The sequence below is a fragment of the Pyrenophora tritici-repentis genome, chromosome 5 (genome assembly GCF_003171515.1).
Source record: "Pyrenophora tritici-repentis strain M4 chromosome 5, whole genome shotgun sequence".
NCBI classification, from domain to species: domain Eukaryota; kingdom Fungi; phylum Ascomycota; class Dothideomycetes; order Pleosporales; family Pleosporaceae; genus Pyrenophora; species Pyrenophora tritici-repentis.
In genome coordinates this window covers 3,173,510-3,191,399 of record NC_089394.1, presented here as the reverse complement: position 1 = coordinate 3,191,399, position 17,890 = coordinate 3,173,510, and the positions used below count along the sequence as shown (strand labels likewise).

Sequence of the window (17,890 nt, the reverse complement as noted above, 5' to 3'; positions counted from 1 at the left end):
TGGACAGAAAAACTAGGAGAGAGTGTATCTTCTATTGTTTGTAGCATTCTAGCTGAGCTCATATACGAAAGAGCTCGTTTTTAGTGTGTCCCCACCCAAACACCGAGATGCCGGCTTCCATCCCAAACCTGTAAAATAATCTCAACATACCCACCACAATACTCTGGAAACATGAGTTTAAACCGCAGAAAGCCTTTCAAATACAAGCTTACGCGTACTCTTCGAGTTTCTAAAACTTCTCGTACCGAAATCCCTCCAGAAACGCGTGCATTCATAGCTGGTGCAGCATTACTCGGGAATGTCAGCCACCACGCTATTGCCGCAGCCCTCCACCGCGACCGCTCGGGTATATCAAAGCTTATGAAGAGGATAGAGGACAAGGCAGAGAGTGGGGGCTTCGATCTATGGGACCCAGTCCTATTTCAGGATGACATTGGGCGTGGGGGACCCGAGGTTCTGAGCCAGGAACAGAAGGATGAGATCGTCCGTGTCGGCCATAGGGCTTATCCCTTGGCTCCTCTTTGGGCAACCAGGCAGCCACCTATTTACCCGCTAGTACCTTTACGGCCTAGCTCCTTCTCTCCTCCCACTGCGTATATAGACCTCTTCCCGATAGCTCTAATACGACATGATGATTCTCCCCAACCTTGACGCTTGACAGGTTATGAGCCCTCACCCGCTCCCGTAGTCGCTCACGATAATTCTATTAGATATTTTGACGACCCGCGCGCCTCATCACGATCATCACCCTCCCCGCAAAACAGCTCGGTGACGTCGCAATCGCGCGCCACTTTAGCAATCGCGACCCCGCAACTTGCAGCTCATCGATCGCTTGGACGACGACGAGCTCCTCGCTGCTCACCGCCAAAAATCGCTAGCCGAACGGTCTTCGACGTCCGCCGCGATGGCAACTTACACCTCCTCCACAGCTGTCACAGCGCGCCTTGCAGCCGACGGCAAAAACTGGAAGGACTGGATTAAACAACTCATCAATTACGCAGCCGCCGATGGCGCTGTAGCCGTCCTAGATGGCGCTCCGCGCCCAGAATTTGACGCTACAGACGACAAATATCGCATTACCGCCATGCAGCGCCCGATCACTCATCCATTAGGCACCTCAACAGACGTTATCCAAGCCGAGCTTGACCGTGTCGGCAAACTCAACAAGACTATAGGACCGTTCAACAATGAGGCTCGACAGCTACTTAAAGAGGACAAGCTTGCGCTTGACTCATGGGTCGCCCGAGATGCCCGACTCCAAAACACCATACTCTCATCCATTGACAAGCCTCTCGTAGCTCAGGTGCGCACTTGCCCCACCGCCCACGATATGTACAAGGCTCTCAAGGACCTAAACAGCAACGGTGACTACGCCAATGCTGCTCTCGCGTGGACTGCCTTCATCGACCTCCGCGCTGAGACCCAACCCACAGTCCGCAGCTATATTGGAAAGTTTCGCGAGACAATTAATGACATCACGGTACAAGGCATCACACTTGGATGGAAGAAGCCTTCAGCAGTACCTGGTACATCCGCCGACCGCGACATCGAAGACCTGCTCATCATCCACTTCCTTCACGGCTTAGCTCGTGTACTCCCACAGTGGGTAGAAGCTCGCAATAACGACCTCCGCCAAGGCCATACATGGTCTATCGACACGCTCGTCGCGTCACTCGAGGATCACCTACGCCATGCCCCAGATGAGCCCGTGAAGACTTTCCTCTCCGTCTCTAAACAAGCGGAGGAGAAGCGCGTTCTCACACGCCTAAATGGCCGCGGCAATGGCAACAACAGCAACCAGAACTCTACTCCTACTCCTTCGTCTCTGCCGACGCGCAATAACAACCAACAGAAGCGTACTCCTCAGCCTGTTGGAATGTGCGATCACTGCAAGCGAGAGCACCCAGGACCTAATGAGCTTTGCTGGAAACTTCACCCTTCTCTCACCCCAGATAATGTTAAGAAGCGCACCGCAGACAATGCCGCTAAGAAGGCCGCAGCTGCAGCAGCTCGTACAAACGTTACAGTGGCCAAGAACAGCAACGACGACGATGCTGATCAGTACGATGCTCACTCATACGTGACAGTCGCCACCTTCGTCTCTCCGACTCTCCTCAAGAAGGCAGTCTCCAATCACGACTATCAACAGCGGTACTGCTACGACACTGCCGCTAACCGGCACGTCTTCAATAACCGCTCGAAATTTTACGAATACGCTCCAATCGACAATGACGTACACGGCTCTACCGGATCAACCACCGCCGCCGGCGTTGGCACTGTACGCCTTGAAGTCGTCAAAGCCGACGGAACAACAGAGAAGATCTCACTCCAAAACGTCCTCTACTGCCCCGATTTCGCCACCAACGTCATCTCCCAAGCTCCATTCAAGCGCGCGGGAGTGTGGTATCACTCGGGCAAGGACAAATTGTACACTGCCTCAGATGAGGAGCTAGCTTACTTACCAGAGATCGACGGTATACCCAACTTTCTCGTAGTTACAGAATCCTCCAAGGCGCCGGCCGCTCTCTCATACGCCTCTCTTGTTTGCTATCGAAGCTCTGCCGATGAGCCCTCATCCTCACGGCCAGCCACCGACTGGCATCATATCATGGGACACGCTGGAATAGACGCTATTAAGGACACTGCAAAAGTTGTACATGGGATGAAGCTCACTACTTCTACCGTCACCAACTGCGAGCCCTGCGGCCTCTCCAAATCAAAGCGAAATATCTCTCGAATTCAACAAACTCCACCCAATACAGCGCTTGGCAAGGTCCATGTCGATGTCGTCGGCCCCATCACTATACCTGGAAAAGATGGAGAGCGTTACTTCATGCCTATCACGGATGGCAAGTCACGCCGACAGTGGCTATTCACATCAGACAGCCGCGCTGTACTAGGCCAACAGCTTATTAATTGGTGCAAAGCTATGAAGGCCAAAGGCTTTACCATCACTATCCATACCGACAACGCTCGCGAGTTTATTAACGCCAGCAACAAGCAGTACTTCGATAGCGTGGGCATCGAGGTAGTTACGTCACCACCTTATGATGCCACTCGCAATGGTATTGCAGAGCGCGCCAACGGTATCACAGAGGATCGAACTCGCGGAGCTCTTATTGCAGCCAAGCTTCCTATAAAGCTGTGGCCCTACGCAGCCAAATATATGGCCCGCATTCACAACCTCGTCTCCAACAGCAACCTCCCAGGAAAGATCACTCCTTTAGAGGCCTGGAATCGCTCTATAGGCTACCCAAACCCAGTCCCAAACGTCGCCAAGATGCACGCTTTCGGCCATGTTGGATACGCCCATATACCCGCCCAGAAGCGCGTTAAAGGTGACAAATTTGCACCTCGTGCTCACAAGGGCCACCTCGTCGGTATGATCGGCGAGAACATCTACCAGATGTGGATCCCAGAGACTGATGAGATCGTTACCACCGCCTCCGTGCGGTTTGATAGCTACGACTCACCCTCCACTCCTCCATTGTCTCCCATCATCGGCCCTTCACCATCACCGAAGGTGCTCCCATTTAAACCTCTCATCAACCGCCTCGCCGACGCCGCTACAACTCCACCCGCTCCTCCGCAAGATGGTGATGGCGGCGATTTGGACAATCATCAGCTACCTCGTGCTGATGGCGGAGATGGCTTTGATGGTTTCGAGGATGATGATGAAGCTCCACCAGCTCCTCCAACCCGTGGTAACAACAAGGCAGCGCGTCGACATGAGATTAACGCGGACCTCAACCCAGCTCATATCATACACGGCCCTCGCAATCGCCGGGCACGTGCTTTCTTCACTTCATCTACTTTTGATCGCTGCTTCGCCATGGCTCTCGTCAAGCCCACTCTCGGCTCAAAGCTTTCAGAACTTCCACCGGAGCCTCGCAACTATCGTCAGTTTCTCAAACATCCTCGCCGCGATGATCTACAACTCGCAATGGACGATGAGTACAACGCTCTTATCGCCAACGGTACTTGGCGCCCTGCTACGGCAGAGGAGATTGCCAAGTATGAGATCATCCCAGGTCAATGGGTGTGGACGTATAAAGGCAACGCTCAAGGCTATCACGTGAAAGACAAGGCTCGCATGGTGGCTTGCGGCAACAAGCAACAAGAATCAATTTGGTACCGCGAGGTTTACTCCTACGTCGTCCGAACTTCTACGCTCCGCATCCTCCTCGCCCTTGTGGCTTACTTCGATCTAGAGTGTGAGCAGATCGACATGATTACTGCTTACCTCAACGCTCACCTCGACGACGATGACGTTGTCCTCCTTCGCCTGCCCGCAGGCTGTACTGGCTTTGGGAATATTGTTCGCCTTCGCCGCGGCATGTACGGCCTCCGTCAGTCAGCCCTATTGTGGTACAACGACCTCAAGGACTCTCTCAAAGATCTCGGCTTCGAGCCCATCGAAGCAGATCCCTGCGTCTTCGTCAACCCAACAACAAAGGCCATCATAGTCGTGTACGTTGACGACCTTATCCTTATTACACGTGACGTGACCTCTATGAAGGCACTTAAGTCACAACTCCTCAATCGATACAAGGCTCGTGACCTTGGCCCAATTGGTTTCTACTTGGGAATTCGAATCCTCCGCGATCGTCCCAACCGCTCTCTCTCTATGACGATGGATAGCTACGTTGATCGCATTGTCGATGAGTATCACCTCGCCAACGCTCCAAAGGCAGACAACCCCCTCCCAAAGTCGGCCCTCACCCTCATCAAGCGTGATGACATCGCCGACAACAACCTTATACAGCAGTACCAATCGCTCGTCGCGAAGCTACTCTATCCTACCTCCATTATTCGCTGTGACCTAGCTTGGCACGTGAACTTCATGGCACGCTTTGCAAACAACCCTACGTTAGAGCAACTGTCACTGCTAAAGCACATGCTCCGCTACTACAACGGCACGGCAACTCTCGGCATCAAGTACCAAGGTGACCTTAAAGACGCTAATATGGACGACCCAGATCACATGATAGGCCTTAAGGCCTACAGTGACTCCGCCCATGGCGACAACAACGAGCGCAAGTCGTCCTCCGGCTACGTCATCAAGATGGCTAGAGGCGTCGTCTCATACAAATCGTACCGCCAGCGCCTCGTTACTCTCTCCTCCACAGAATCAGAATATATTGCCATGACGTATGCTGCCAAAGAGATCAATTGGCTTCAACGCCTACTCTCTCAGGTTGGATACGTCGGTAACGACCTCAAGCCCTTCAAGCTGTACACCGATAATCAGCCAGCGCTTAATATGATCCGCAAGGACGGCCATCACGAGCGTACAAAGCACATCGACGCGTACTTCAAGTATACAAAGCAGCAGTACAAAGACGGCAACCTCAAGCTCGACTATCTCCCCGGCGTAGAGATGCCCGCCGACGGCCTTACGAAGCCTCTCGACAAACAAGAGCACGCTAAGTTCATTGGCCTCATCGATATGGTGAACGTTCCCCGCATGTAGTCTCTCAAGGCACCTCCAGCGAACGTCTCTTTACGATTTCCTATACATTTCATTCACTCAGATGGCTTGCCACCTGGTTCCGGGGGGTGTGTCGGCCATAGGGCTTATCCCTTGGCTCCTCTTTGGGCAACCAGGCAGCCACCTATTTACCCGCTAGTACCTTTACGGCCTAGCTCCTTCTCTCCTCCCACTGCGTATATAGACCTCTTCCCGATAGCTCTAATACGACATGATGATTCTCCCCAACCTTGACGCTTGACAGTCCGCATCACAACGCAAGATCGCAACCACCGCGAGGAGGAGCCATGGCAGCCAATAAAGCATCGCCAGCTTCATGCTATCGCGCCTAATCTGAGCATTTCTACATTTGAGAATGTCATGTATAGAGCTGGTTACAAGCGCAGAAAGCCAGGCTGGAAACCACCACTTTCATCTACCCAACGCCAAGAGCGATTGAGATGGGCCCTTGAGCACAACCCCGATCGATACGAGGTTGGTGATGGACTTGGCTTTGACTTCCGCTGCGTGGTATTTACTGACGAAACACCAGCTCGAGTGGGAGAAGAGAGAGGCATGATCCGTACATGGGCGCGCGATGATGAAATTTACAACGACGACGTACGCCACGACCGCAATCGTCGAGACTGTTGTATACAATTCTTTGGGGCTTTTAAACACAACTTTAAAGGACCTTGTCATTTATACTTTCATGAGACTCAAGAGGAGAAAGAGGTAGCGGAGGAGCTTCTAGAGTTGGAGAATGCAGCCACTCGAACATCCTCCAACCATGCCCAACGAAGGGCCCGCGCAGCCCTCCAGGAGCTTGGTGAGGTAGATATAAACTTCGTACATCTACTAGAAAGCTTGAGCATATCAAGAAACATGACTATCACCGCGGTATTAGGTCAAGAGGAGGGGTGGATGGGTATCGCCACCGCGAAGGAGCTCTTAAGAAGGTCGCTCCATGGATTAACTCCCTCAAAAGTCGAGGAGTTGCATGTTACTTACTTGAAGATGGAGCTCCTCCTCACAAGTCTCGTATTGCAAATGACTACCTACAAGTTCAGAAGATTGAGAAGATGGCTTGGCCAGGTCACAGTCCAGATGGGAACGCATCTGAACATGCCTGGTCATGGCTGCGGCGTCATGTGACAAGGCAATTCACACCCTCATGTACTCCACAACAGTGTCAACAACAATGGGAGGCTGAGTGGGAAGCTCTGCCTCAAGAAATAATCAATAGGTGGGTGATGGGGATTCCTAAGGTGGTGCGTAGGATCATTCAAAATGAGAGCAACAACAACTTCCATGGGTGAGGCGCAACTCTAGAAAATCGCTATATTAATAGCTCTAATACAATCGAATAACCTTATCTTTTTCAGCTGTAAAAATGAGCGCGTTGTGTTGTTGCTTCATTGTTTTGTATGGCTGTGCAGCCAAAAAAGTGAAGTTCCTACATGGGTGGGGACACACTAAAAACGAGCTCCTTCGTACCCCAGCCAATACCTCAGCCATGACCTCAGCCACAGGGCTCCTGCACGTATTGGGAACAGCCTCACAACGAAGCTCAGTTCTAATGTGTTCGTGTCATTCCCAAGCCGGCTACGCCGGCTGCCGTCATCCGTGTGAAGGTCCCAGCGATGAGTCGCACTCGTAACGCACGGTACATTTGCAATGGCTATCAGAGGAGACATCGGCGGGGGTAAGTCGTCGCTGTCTTATGCAAAAGAACTGCAGCATAGCATCGATGCTGGTGGCGTTGCGCTATGGCTTATTTATCAGGCTGTGCCACCGAGCACCAGTTAAAACCCAGTTGCTGGTACAGATGGTTTCCTTCTCTAGCGGCAACGGGAGTAAGCCACCGTGATGCCCCCAACTTGCTCACCACCACAAACATAAGGTTGTTGTAACGCGTGCAATAGGTATTATCCTAAGATTTTTTTAACAGAGTCATTTTTATCAGGCTTGCAACCACTTTGTACTAATTGTATCTACGTGGGAGGCGGATAGGGCGGCCGTGACTGCTCAACTTGGGTGCCCCTCGTTACATGATCAATTCCGAATACTTCCGGAGGCTGCTCCGTAGTGGGTTCCGACTCTAGGGGGACCCTATTCATCCATATTACCGTTCCTCCTCGTGACTTGGAGCTCCGACACAGACTATACGCAAGTTTTCTTGTATGTGGTATCTTGAGCCGGGTTCCGACCAACACAACTGCATCCACATTGTCTAAAGCATCTTGTTCCCATGTCGCCGCGATTTCCTCAGCATCTGGGCTTACCTCTCCATAGAGTAGGATCTTGGGCCGCAAAACGCCAACAGGCAGGCCCCTCTTGCCTCCCGATTTGCGCCTTTCGCTCTTAAGACGACACTCTTCGCAAGGAAACCCAAAAGTGTCATCGTAAACCGCGAATGGTACGTGCTTCGTTTTGTGACATATTGTGTAGATGAACGTATCCAACCGTCCGTGCAGCGAGATGGTCCGACTAGATAACTTATGTAGGGAGGTATCTAGACAGTCGATATTTTGGGTGTAGTGGCGAAGAAGACGGGAAGTACTGGCAAGCTCATCCAGAAAGTGGTGGAAGGGAGTGGGCTGTGCTTTCGAGCATATATTGTAGAGAGCACGACTCCAACTAAGAAATTCCTCGGACCAGATAGCAGAGATGTCTAACATATTACGACTGGACATTGTGGTCCTAGAGCGACTCTGGAAGTCGTCCACTACCAGGAGGGTTAACAGACGAACGTACCACAATCTCTTAGTGACTCACCTCCAGCACTTGTAGAGATCCCAGCACCCGTTATAAAGACAATCTTGTTCTTGTCTTGAACAATTTCCCGTAATGAAGGATTGTTCTAGGAGAGAGACGGGCCACTGTGTGGAATGCTGTCGTCTTCGACGAGAATGGGGAATAAGAAACTACTACCCGGACGAAGGCCATTTTTGTCGTCGTCGTGGTTAATTGAGTCGAGTTTATTGCCCCGACCATCGGACGCATCTACATCCTCTTTTTCGGGCACTGTTGCCGGTGAGGCGTCGTCCATCTTGACGTCATGCAGGTCGACGGGCTGGATCCTTTTGTTTTGCAATGACTCAGATTCAGACTCGGAGGAAGCAGAGGAGGCGCTGCTGTCGTCAGAGTCTCGGATGGTTACGACTTGTTTTGACCGAGTACGCCTCCCGTGGTTCGACGCATTAAGGAGGACCTTGGAGGGAATGCGCCGAGATGAGCAGACGTAGACGATGTCGCGACTTAATTCTAAACTGGGAGTACGAGGTCGCGCTTAAGATACGCTTGTAGTAGGTTTCCTAGATAGCTAACCAACCTTATGCGAAAGCAAAGTGCGCGTTGCGGTACCATAAGTTAGATCCCGTCCCCTACGCCCAGTTTCGCGTAACCGCCTCATCACGCGTAGCCGCCCCCAGCGTCGCGCCAGAACGGCCCTCGCAGCCCGCCAGACAGCGTCTCTCATAGGCCGCCATATAGCACTGCAGCATTATAGCACAATATGCGCAGCAGGCTGAGACGGCCAGGCTAACACGGCCAGACCGAGATGGCCAGGCTGAGGCGACCAGGCTGAGGCGACCATGCCTTCCTGCTGCACTTATCTTTGCTGGAGCAGCCTGCCATCGCCTCCTGTTTCTGCTGTGTTCAGTTGCAGTTACACAAACATGGCCGGCACTAAGCCTACTAGCTGCGCCGACTACCACGTAGCATGGATCTGCCCTGTCGCCGACATTGAGCTTCTGCCTGCGCGCCTGATGCTTGACGAGGAGTACCCCACCCCGCTGTACGACACGCACTACGATGAGAACACCTACGTCTGCGGCACTATCAGCGGCCATGCAGTCGTCGTCGCAACCTGTCCACCAGGCGAGACGGGCAACGTCAACGCCGGGCGCTTGACGGGGTCGATGTTCAAGACGTTTCCCAACATCCGCATGGCAGTGCTTGTGGGCATTGGAGGCGGAATTCCTGGCCTGGCTGTGTCGGAAGACTCCCTCGAGAACGTCCACCTTGGAGACGTGGTGGTAGGATGGCCGGGCGACGGCAAGCCCGCGTGTGTCTACCATGAGCGAGGCAGATGGAAAGTCGACGGACAGTTTGAGATGGTGGGCACGATGGGAAACCCAGACTGGAGGCTGACCAACGCGCTCGGCTTCCTTGCGGTGGACTACGAAATGGGCAAAACGACGTTTGAAGATCAGCTTGCGAGACTACAGCGGTCCAAATCAAAGAAGAAGTTCACACGCCCTAGACTCAAACACGACAAACTCTTCAAGACGACGTACCGTCATGCCGGCGACTATAGATCGAATTGCACAACGTGCGACCCGAGCGAGCTCGTCCAGCGACCCCAACGCAGCGAGGAAGAGCAGCACACGCTCGTGTTCCATCGAGGGAGGATTGCCACTGGCAATGCGGTTATCCACGATGGCGAGCTGCGGGACCAGATCAGGGCTCGATGCGACGGGGCGCTCTGTGTGGAGATGGAGGCGGCAGGCGTCGACGCGAACAGACGATGCCTAGTCATCCGCGGCATCTCCAACTATGCGGACTCGCACAAGAGCGACATGTGGAGGTCATACGCGGCTGGCAACGCGGCTGCGTTTACGAGAGAGCTGCTATGCAAAATTCAGCCATGAGAAGTAAAGAAGATGGAACCTGAAGGTCAGTAGTAGCTCTATCTAGTTGCAGATTGTGTTTTCTATAGCATAGCAGTGGATTAATGTAGTCCTTTGTTAGCAGTTGACACGTTGCGCAGTGTGCTAATGTAGAACAGTGCTATGGCTCGTCCCATTACCTAGACCACAGTCCTTTGTCGGCCGCACGACTCAGCTTGCCCAGCTTAGTACACACATATCGTTACAAGGCTGCCACCGACTCGCTATATATGGCCTCGGCGGCTGCGGGAAGACAGCCCTTGCTCTCGAGGCGGCTTATCGGGCGGGAGAGCAGCAGCCTGCGCATGCCATCTTCTGGGTACCAGCGGTCAGCCGAGAGAGCTTCGAGCAAGCGTACCGAGAGATAGGACGGCTGCTGCGCATACCGGGCATCACCGGCGCCAAGGCTGACGTGAAGCAGCTCGTCAAGGCGAGACTGAGCGACGAAGGCTTTGGGCAGTGGCTGATGGTTGTCGACAACGCAGACGACGTCGACGTTCTTTTCGAAGTAGTCGGGGAAGGACGCAGCGGAGACCGGCTAATTGACTACCTCCCGCACAGCCGCAAAGGCTCCATCGTGTTTACTACCCGGACCCGCAAGGCTGCAATCGACCTGGCTGAGAATAATGTTATAGTGCTGGGTGAGCTGAGCGAGAGAGAAGCATTGGAAATGGTAAGAACACGCCTGATTCTCGAACAACAATATCAAGTTGAGGATGAAGTGACGGTCCGCGAGTTTCTGGGCATGCTCGCCTTCCTTGCTCTTGCGATCGTCCAGGCAGTAGCGTTTATCAACCGAAACGATAGTACGCTTTCTGGCTATATTCGACTATACCGAGCGAGCGAGGAAGAGGCAGGCAAGCTTCTTAGTAAAGAATTCAAGGACCAAAGCAGATATGAAGAGATTGAGAACGCTATCGCTACAACGTGGTACATCTCTTTTGAACAGATTCAGAAGCATGACAAAGTAGCTGCAGGCTACTTGTCGTTTATGGCATGTACAACAAACAACAACATACCTCTCTCCATGTTACCAATCGAGGGATCGGAAGTGGAACAGATTGAGGCGATAGGGACGTTGAAAGCATATACCTTCATCACTGAGCGACAGCCTCAAGCAGATAGGCACAAAGCGCAAGAACAGCAGGAACACTCACTGAAATCAACTGCGGCATTAAACGTCCACCCCCTAGTGCACCTAGCAATGCAGGGTTGGCTAAAGGCTCATGACCAGTGGTTTGGCTGGGCCGAGAGGACAATGATGCGGCTAGTAGAGGTTCTCTCTCTTGGCGAAATTAGATTAAGAAAGTCCTGGATGCCATATTTGCCACACGCTACATGTGTCGCGGATATCCATGAAATCTTAGAGTCGGAAGGTAGATTAACACTGCTGAAACAGGTGGGACGTTGGGAGCATGTGCTGGGACGGGATCGAGCAGCAGAGAAAGCTCACCGGCACGTGCTGAAAAGACAAGAATCTACGTTAGGAAAGGAGCACGTGGAGACGCTGGCGAGCATGAGCATGCTGGCACATACACTATGCGGCCAGGGAAAGTACGCAGAGGCAGAGGTGATAGATCGAGAGACGCTGGCACTAAGGGAGAAGGTGTCAGGAAAAGAGCATCCAGACACGATAACGAGCATGACCCACCTGGCACAAGCACTTGGCGGCCAGGGAAAGTACGCAGAGGCCGAGGCGATGCATCGAGAGACGCTGGCACTAAGGGAGAAGGTGCTCGGGCATGAGCATCCAGACACCCTGGCGAGCATGAGCAACTTGGCGCTAGTGCTGGACAAGCAGGGCAAGTACGAAGAGGCCGAGGCGATGAACCGACAGACGCTGGCGCGGCGAGAGAATGTGCTGGGGCCTGAGCATCCAGACACCTTGACGAGCGTGTACTACCTAGCTCATCTTCTTGCGAAACAGCATCGCGTCGATGAGTCTTTACTTCTTTACCAAAGGGCATCCGCTGGGTACGACACCGCCCTTAGAAAGGGCCATCCGACTGTCTTGGTGTGCGACCAACATTATGCTGATCTGTGCGCGACACAAGAGCAGCGTCGACCTGCCTGTTCTCCTAGCACGTTAGATAGTGGTGCAGTAACATCTACAAGCAAGAGATCAAGACTGTCACGTGGTCTAGCCAAGATTGGCATTAAAAGTTTGAAACATTAAGTTTCAGTGCGCCAAAGGATTGCATGTCTAATTACTTTTCCCCCTTAATGTCGCTTCTATGTTACCTGCTTTAAACTGCAGGGTTGCAGACCCGTCCCTCTCTCTATAATTAAGCAACAAAAACCCCTTACAGACCTCTACTAAGTAGTGCACTTTGTCTTCCTTTAGTGTTGCTTTAATCTTTCGTGGCGTAGCATACTCGCTCCTTAATACTAGTTACACCTACTGAGCATTTGACCCCTTGTCTACCTACAAGAGATGTTAGTAATATTGTGTCTCTTATGTTCACTAACGAGATTCTGCGATCTATTCTGCGAGCTTGCCCAAGGCAAGCAAAGCGCGTATTTCAGTATGGTACGATACGCAGATATCTGAGCACGCTACTGCATGCCGAGAGCATCCATAACGCCATGCCCGTGTAGACGAGTTTTAGCGATCTTGCTGCCCGTATAGAGAAACTGCTAGAAGCCACATTCCACACCTTAAGTTGGTCCCTAGAGCCTGCGATCCTGATTTTCAAGATATAGGCTTTCTTTCTAGACCTCCAAGCGGTTAACTGAGACGGTTCGTCGCGCGTGGACAGGAGTATCTAAAGGAGGCTGATTGTGGCGGTTATGAGGAGAAGCGGATCACGTGTGCCACGTGATGGTGATACATCGTGTAAACAGACCCTGCTGCTGCCTTCGTAGAAAAGCGAGCAGACAGAACACGAGAAGACACAATATAAAAAATATACTCTGATTACTGCCTCGCGCGGACACGCTTTGATTGACTGTATTCACTACAACACTGATCGATAGTAGTAACTGTCACGGTTTGGGGTCTCTCCTGTTCTGCTTCTGCAGTCGCAACTCACTTATGGTAAAGGCGCGATGCCTATTAAGGGCTAGTGCTGTTGATGGTCACCCACCTACATATACAGTTCGTAGCCTCACACAATACCACCTCAGTTCAATCCTCAATTCTTCAAGCACCCACTATCCCCACAACGGTCCATAGAAGTACTCCACTTGGATGTGAGCCTGTCTTCGTGTCGGTAGAGGAAGCGTGTAACCCAGCTTTCGGAGACAGGCTGTGCAGCGACATTAGACGCGTAATTCTGCCAAATGGTCCAACGTTTGCAGAGCCTAACCCCTCCTGAACAAGCGCATACTAAGTGGGCCAATGTGCTGCGTGGGATTAAAGGCGAGCGGCATGCAAAAAGCGGAAGCTGCAAGTGCATGTGAGTGTACGTAGATTCTTCGTTGTATTCAAACATCCTAATTAGTTGATAGATCCAACATCTCACAATAGTGGTAGAAGTAGCTAATCGCAAAGAGAGTTAGTTGTCGGAACCCGCGCTCAGAACTATTCATAACCGTACAGCCCCTACACGGCTATAGTCCGCAACAAGCAAGTCAAAGCCTTAATTAAGCCTCTATTAATAAGGAATCGGATCACTTTCTGGGACGTGTCTCCATGCACGGATATTTATTAGATTTGTTTGCCACTATCAATAACAATTAAGCCGGCTTGACTTGCTTATTGCGGACTGTGTACACGGCGCTAGTACTTGTTAGGTAAGTATCCTGAACAACGACTGTGCGCTGTGAATAAATCATGTGTAAGAACCGGAAACCGATTTCGGTCAGCACTGTAGGCGTTTGCAGGTACCGCCATGACAATGCTAAGAAAGTGGGGCAGCAGTGGAGCGTCTGCTTAAAAGCAGGAATGGGGCCATATGCGAAAGGGAATCCGCCCACGATGTGCTTCCGCTAACATCACATTAGTTGATGCGTCGCCAAATCACTTTGGGAGGACAGTTCTATTAAGGTCGCTCCGATAGCCTCTAGAAACCTTATATAGGCAGACTTGTCAACAATCAAGCCACCGATCGGCTTGATTATTGACAAGTCTGTATACGGGTATCTCTGCTAGACAGAGAGGACTAACCCGCAGTCGCTCCTTCATACCCAGACTTCACGACACTCTTTTCTACAATCCTTACTTTTACGTGAGCGACACAAGCGTTCTCCACACACTCCTTTACGTACTTTCTTCACCATGAAGTATGGTGTACTTACCCTTCTTCTCAGTGACTTCACACTGTGCGCCGACTCCACGCCCCATACCGAAGACAACAGCTGATACACAGCCCTGACGGATAAGGTCCTCGTTCACATAGCACCAACAACAGCCTCTTGCGCTGGCGCAGAGTTCCTCGAGGAGTGCACAGATGCGACGCAAGCAGCAAGAGCTATCAACGCGGCCTTCGAAACGTATGGAATCTCCTCGCTCAGGGAAAGGGTTAGCTTAGTGGCCGACATACTTTTCGAATCGGGCAACTTCAAGTACAACAAGAACCACTATCCAGGCAGGCCGGGGCATGGCACAGGGATGATGGCGATGCCCTCTTTTGTCAAGCCCTATGCGGAAAGCGTCGCTGGTGCCGTCGCTGTCGCGAAGGCGGAAGCCGCCGGAGGGGACACGGGCCTGGACGCGCTTCTGGAGTTGGCCAACGGCAACGACGAGAAGAGTTTTAGGATCGCGGCTTGGTTCCTCAGCACACAGTGCGCCGACTCCATTCAACCCGGGCTGGTTACGAGAAAGATAGATGGATTGCACAACCGTAACCGCTGAACGTGATACGTTGTGGCTGGCTACAACGCAGATAATGAACGGCGAGATCTAAGAAAATATCAATTATGAATTTCATAACAATAGTAGTTACTCCGTCTACATTTCCCAGTTCAGTGATTTGCAGTTGGGGTAGGTTTGGAAGGCACACTACACTCTGCGCGTGATGCTCTTATCTGCATTTTCACAGCTTACGAATTTCGTTCAGATCACCAGGCTAGTGATAGATCTTGCCGACAAGCTACGCTGATGACTCGCCCTCAGTCGCAGGCCTCATCTTTCTCCGAACCGCTAAATATGACTTAGACATGTTTCTTAACGTTCAGGCATCGCCGAATGGATTAGATGTGCAGATGCTTTTGTTGGATAAGGATGCAATAGCAGGTTGGGTCAGCGCTCGGTGTCAAAGAGGTTCGTATTCCTCGAGTGCTGAGATGTCTAAGAGCCGCACTGTGCGCCGTGGCTGGGACGGCCCCCACTAATTGCCAGGCCTTAGACAGCTCTTATATCCGGCTGTGCAGGCAGCCATTTCCCTAGTCCTGCTCGTCCCCGTCGCAAAGAACCATGCGAGACGCTACAACGACAACCTTTGTAAATCTGTTCTATCTGCTGGCACCTTGCCCACTTGTGCACTCCTCTAACTTGAGTTCACAAGGCAAACACTGCCTCAGCGCAGATGGTGAGGCGAGGCGGCACAGGATGCTGGGCGCTTGATGTAGCCAGCAGCACCTTCTGCCTGGTTGCATGCACTGCCTCGCCAGGCTGCCTTCACTGCCTTGTCGCAACTATATTATTCTAATCTCACTACCACAAAAGTCGTTTGCGCCTCTAATTACCCAAGGACAAACCCCAAGCTGCAAGCGCCATGCGGCTTCTCCATTTTGACGCGCTGGGCAGACTGATCTTGACAGACTTTCGCGGCAAGCCGATCCCGCCCTACGCTATCCTATCGCACCGATGGAGCGCCTTCGAAACTCTTCTCGAAGACATATCAAATGGAAACTACAGAGAGAAAGAAGAAGGCTACTGGAAGCTCAGGTTCTGCGCCGAACAGGCGGCTCGGGACGGGCTGCAGTACTTCTAGATCGACATATGCTGCATTGACAGGTGGGTCTACAACGAGTGCTCGAAGGCGATCAACTCGATGTTTCAGTGGTACCGGAATGCGGTCCGATGCTACGTGTTTCTGTCAGATGTCTCAGTATCTTCTGCGACAGAGGTGTTCCAGCGCAGCAGCTAGGAGGCATCTTTTTGGGGGAGCGATTGGTTCACTAGAAGTTGGAGGCTCCAGGAGCTGATCCCGCCAGTGTTAGTCGAGTTCCTCTTGCGCGAAGGACAGCAAGTAGGTGACAAAGTATCACTTGATCGACTACTACACGATGTTACCAGCATTCCGTTCGCGGCACTGTGAAACTGTCCTTTAGACCAGTTCAGCACATGTGAACAAGGCGGTGGGTTGAGAATCGCATAACAACAGAAGAAGAAGACATCGTGTACTGCCTGCTTGGAGTTCTTGGCATCTCGATGCCCTTTACGTATGGCGACGGACAGGAGACTGCACGAAGGAGACTGCAGGCCGGGATAGAGGCAAGCGGCAGCGCACCATCAGTCATTCCATTCTCACAAAACGAGTCTTTCGTGGTTTGTGAATCACAGCTCGCCGAACTCGAAGCAAAGCTTTTTAGCTACGACCAGACCACTACTACGCTATCAATAGTCGTGCAAGCGGCAGCGTGCATGAACGCTAGTAGTATGACGTTGCAGCAGCACCAAGCACAGCTACCTGAGCACAAAAAAGCAGCTCTCGAGTACAGCGATGACTCGTCTGAAGGCAAGCTGCGGGGATCTGGTCTGGAAATCACTGTGACTGCTACACTATTTCTCTCTATCAGCCAAGTCCGCCATGTTAATGCGATCGCTGCAGACTATTTCTTGCTTGCTGCATGCGTAGATCTAAATGACATCCCGCTCGATCTTCTAAAGGCAGCTTCGCCACGGGCCAGTGAAGATGCCATCAAAGTACTTGACAGGTATGTGTTCGCCACCGGGCGACCTGCTGAGTCAGCACTCAATGTTCATCGACTCGTCCATCATGCGCTGCGAAAGAGGCTGCAGGTGCAGGGACGGCTCTAAGAATGGATTCAACGCACAATTACACAGCTACTCTGGGGGTTTCCAAACAACGATCACGGTAACAGAAGCAAGTGGAGACGACTGCTTCCGCACACACAGTATGTTCTGTCGCATAGTTAGAGTGATAATGACAAGGAGAGATTAGACCTTGCATGGAACTGTGCAATGACTCCGTAAACTCTCATGCACTTGCAGTTTCCGGTTCTTGCAAGCAATCAATCTTTCATCCCACTCTCGCCTAATGACCGAAGAGCGCTAGCTCTTGTCAGCAGTTCCTTTTGTAGAGACAACAGTATCTCCTAGCCAATTGAAATCAGACGCTTACAGAATCTAAGATGTTTTGGGCAAGCACTCACGAATCGAGACGGTAGATCGTGTGGGATGAAAGCCAGGCAGCATGCAAAAAGCGGAAACTGCATGAGAGTGTATTCTAAAGTGCAGTCATCATTAGATGGAGAATGACCAATCACATAGACTACTCTGCAGCGAACATCTAGCGCTAAGCCATATACAGAAGGTGGGGCTATGCAAAACCGTTGCGCATCTGCGTGGAGGGGTGAAGCCGCAATCGCTAATGATTGTAGGCCAGCGCATCCACTGAAGCCGAGCACTCGGGAGAGAGACCATGCGTGAAGCAGTGGAAAATCATGTTTTTGTGGATAAGCCCGCGATACCTACAGTGGTACAGTGCTGACCAAAATTGGTTTCCGGTTCGCGCACATCATTTGTTCAAAGCGCATAGTCGTTACTTCCCTGACAGGTACTAGCGCCGTGCAGGGGATGTACGGTTATGAATGGTTCTCACTATAAGCAGTCCTGGAC

General features: G+C 51.9%; 6 protein-coding genes across 6 annotated transcripts; 5 read left to right on the top strand and 1 right to left on the bottom strand.

The window, feature by feature from the left end:
• Positions 1–171: 171 nt before the first annotated feature.
• PtrM4_111970 (rve domain containing protein) lies at positions 172–5,473 on the top strand (the record flags this gene model as incomplete). Its single annotated transcript, XM_066107950.1, has 2 exons — positions 172–483; positions 821–5,473. 2 exons carry the CDS (start codon positions 172–174, stop codon positions 5,471–5,473), a joined length of 4,965 nt encoding a protein of 1,654 aa, XP_065962399.1.
• A 2,860-nt stretch (positions 5,474–8,333) lies between these two features.
• PtrM4_111960 (uncharacterized protein) lies at positions 8,334–8,522 on the bottom strand (the record flags this gene model as incomplete). The annotated part of the gene is made up of 1 exon (XM_001942282.2): positions 8,334–8,522. One exon carries the CDS (start codon positions 8,520–8,522, stop codon positions 8,334–8,336), a length of 189 nt encoding a protein of 62 aa, XP_001942317.2.
• Positions 8,523–9,150: 628 nt separating this feature from the next.
• On the top strand, positions 9,151–10,125 carry PtrM4_111950 (Pfs, Nucleoside phosphorylase; the record flags this gene model as incomplete). Its single annotated transcript, XM_066107949.1, has 1 exon — positions 9,151–10,125. The coding sequence occupies one exon, from the start codon at positions 9,151–9,153 to the stop codon at positions 10,123–10,125; it is 975 nt and encodes a 324-aa protein (XP_065962398.1).
• Positions 10,126–10,137: 12 nt separating this feature from the next.
• On the top strand, positions 10,138–12,319 carry PtrM4_111940 (protein conserved in bacteria protein; the record flags this gene model as incomplete). The annotated part of the gene is made up of 2 exons (XM_066107948.1): positions 10,138–10,150; positions 10,263–12,319. The coding sequence occupies 2 exons, from the start codon at positions 10,138–10,140 to the stop codon at positions 12,317–12,319; spliced, it is 2,070 nt and encodes a 689-aa protein (XP_065962397.1).
• A 2,043-nt stretch (positions 12,320–14,362) lies between these two features.
• Positions 14,363–14,938, top strand: PtrM4_111930 (uncharacterized protein; the record flags this gene model as incomplete). The annotated part of the gene is made up of 2 exons (XM_066107947.1): positions 14,363–14,393; positions 14,454–14,938. 2 exons carry the CDS (start codon positions 14,363–14,365, stop codon positions 14,936–14,938), a joined length of 516 nt encoding a protein of 171 aa, XP_065962396.1.
• Positions 14,939–16,459: 1,521 nt separating this feature from the next.
• On the top strand, positions 16,460–17,068 carry PtrM4_111920 (uncharacterized protein; the record flags this gene model as incomplete). Its single annotated transcript, XM_001942285.2, has 1 exon — positions 16,460–17,068. The coding sequence occupies one exon, from the start codon at positions 16,460–16,462 to the stop codon at positions 17,066–17,068; it is 609 nt and encodes a 202-aa protein (XP_001942320.1).
• Positions 17,069–17,890: the final 822 nt, after the last annotated feature.